Below are 1,863 nucleotides of genomic sequence, written 5' to 3'. Positions count from 1 at the left end.
GGACAACAACATCATTTACTTGTTGCCTATCTGAAAAGTCACAGGCTAAAGATGAAGCAGTAAGTTCACAACAGTGGAAATGGAGCCTGCTGTGCTGGGGAGAAGTGACAGGGAATCAGTGTCAGCAGCTGTACTGTGTGCTCAGGGGCTGGGGAAGGGAAAGACATAGTTCGAGCAAAGAGGTTGAAATACAAGGTATTGGGATAACCTGATAGTGGCTCCACGTGTGAGTGGGTACCAGTGTGGCCCGTGTCAGCAACCAAGAAACAAGATTTAATTGTCGGCATCTGGATAGTGCATGTGAATCTTTAACTAAAGTGTTCAGGTCTGTGTTAGTGGTACTGGATGTGCACATCTGGTGTTTCCAAGAGGAGCCTTACTTTTGGTTGAGACATGATCCTGACCATATAACTGACTTCTGTACTTCCAATTTAGCCAAGAACTCTTCTACCAGATACTTATTTATGACTTTGCAAACTTCGGAGTCTTAAGGTTGTCTGTAAGTACAATTTTACATTATATTTTAAAAGCATTTCTTTACAAGAAGCCTGTCCTCGCAGGGAAATGCAGTTCCTGTCTGTAAGTACAATTTTACATTATATTTTGAAAGCATTTCTTTACAAGAAGCCTGTCCTCTCAGGGAAATGCAGTTTCACATGTTGGGGTTTGTCCACTCCAAGACTGATGTTGCATTTGTTTACAGTAAGAATAAAACGTAGAATTACTGGTCTGCTTTGGAGCTTGGCTCTGATGAGCAGAACTGTTTGCTCTGCAGGCCAGAGGTGGTAGATGACAATTAGTTGTATGTGTAAGAAGCAGCTACAGAGTTCCAGTAGAGCATGTTGATCATTAACAACAGTTTTGCCTCCTCCATTTTTAGGAGCCAGCTCCTTTGTTTGAACTTTCAATGCTTGCTTTAGAGGACCCTGAAAGTGGCTGGACAGAAGAAGATGGCCCAAAGGAAGGGCTCGCTGAATACATCGTGGAGTTCCTCAAAAAGAAGACTGAAATGCTGAAAGATTATTTTTCTCTTGAAATTGATGAGGTAACTGCTGCTCTTACTGCTAACAGTAACTGAGAGGTGGCCTTGGCAGTGCTGGCTTTATGGTTAAAGGTCTTTTCCAACCTAAAAGATTCAATGCTTCTACATTTTGGTAGGTAACTGCGGTAGTTTGCCTGCAGTTACCACCAAGAACTAGCTCTGCTTAGCCCTTTTAGGATTTTAGAAGGGTGCTACCCAGAGTAGTTTACATTCTGTTAGTTACCAAATAAAATGCTTTTAGTCGTTGCTTCCATAACTAGGATGTAGATCTCTTACCCAGCAAGCTGTGCAGCTTAGCCCTGCCTGGCTGCAGCTGTTAGAGCATCCCCATTGCTCTCACTGTGCCTTGCCTTTGTCTGGCCCAATACATCCCTTCCTCTGTACAAAACTGAACTGCTCATGTAACCCACACACCACCTGGATATTCTCCTGGGAAGCGGGATCCGTGTAGTCAGGGGCTAGAGGGCAGAGGAGGCAGCTGAATTCAGGTCTTCCTAAGCTGAGTGGCCTCAATTGAGCCTAACCACCAGTGACCTTCTTCCTGCAGTGTCTGCCTCCCACCAGGCTTGTAACTTCAGCTACCCCAAAGGCTCAGTGCTTTTGGTTGGAATCAGTTTTGCAATACAAACAGGTTTTTGGTGCAGTTACTGGAAAATGAACATTTGGGGTTTACTGAAGCAGCAGTGGTTTCTTGCAGGAAGGAAACCTCATTGGGTTGCCACTCTTGATAGACAACTATGTTCCACCGCTGGAAGGACTGCCCATGTTCATCCTTCGTCTGGCCACAGAGGTACATTCTCTATGATTTTATTCATTCACAA

The 1,863-nt window shown here is 44.3% G+C and overlaps 1 protein-coding gene across 1 annotated transcript in view; it reads left to right on the top strand.

Moving 5' to 3' along the window:
• LOC104402778 (DNA mismatch repair protein Mlh1-like) overlaps positions 1 to 1,863 on the top strand; it is a gene marked incomplete at its 5' end in the record, with an annotated part of 4,795 nt that overhangs the window by 1,833 nt on the left and 1,099 nt on the right. Inside the window, 3 exons of the mRNA XM_010010748.1 lie at positions 436 to 499; positions 881 to 1,045; positions 1,740 to 1,832. Of these exons, the coding sequence (XP_010009050.1) occupies positions 436 to 499; positions 881 to 1,045; positions 1,740 to 1,832 (322 nt within the window). The remainder of the gene's footprint in view (positions 1 to 435; positions 500 to 880; positions 1,046 to 1,739; positions 1,833 to 1,863) is intronic.

Source organism: Nestor notabilis, unplaced genomic scaffold (genome assembly GCF_000696875.1).
Source record: "Nestor notabilis isolate BGI_N333 unplaced genomic scaffold, ASM69687v1 scaffold10313, whole genome shotgun sequence".
Lineage (NCBI taxonomy): Eukaryota > Metazoa > Chordata > Aves > Psittaciformes > Psittacidae > Nestor > Nestor notabilis.
This window is presented reverse-complemented; position numbering and strand designations above follow the sequence as displayed.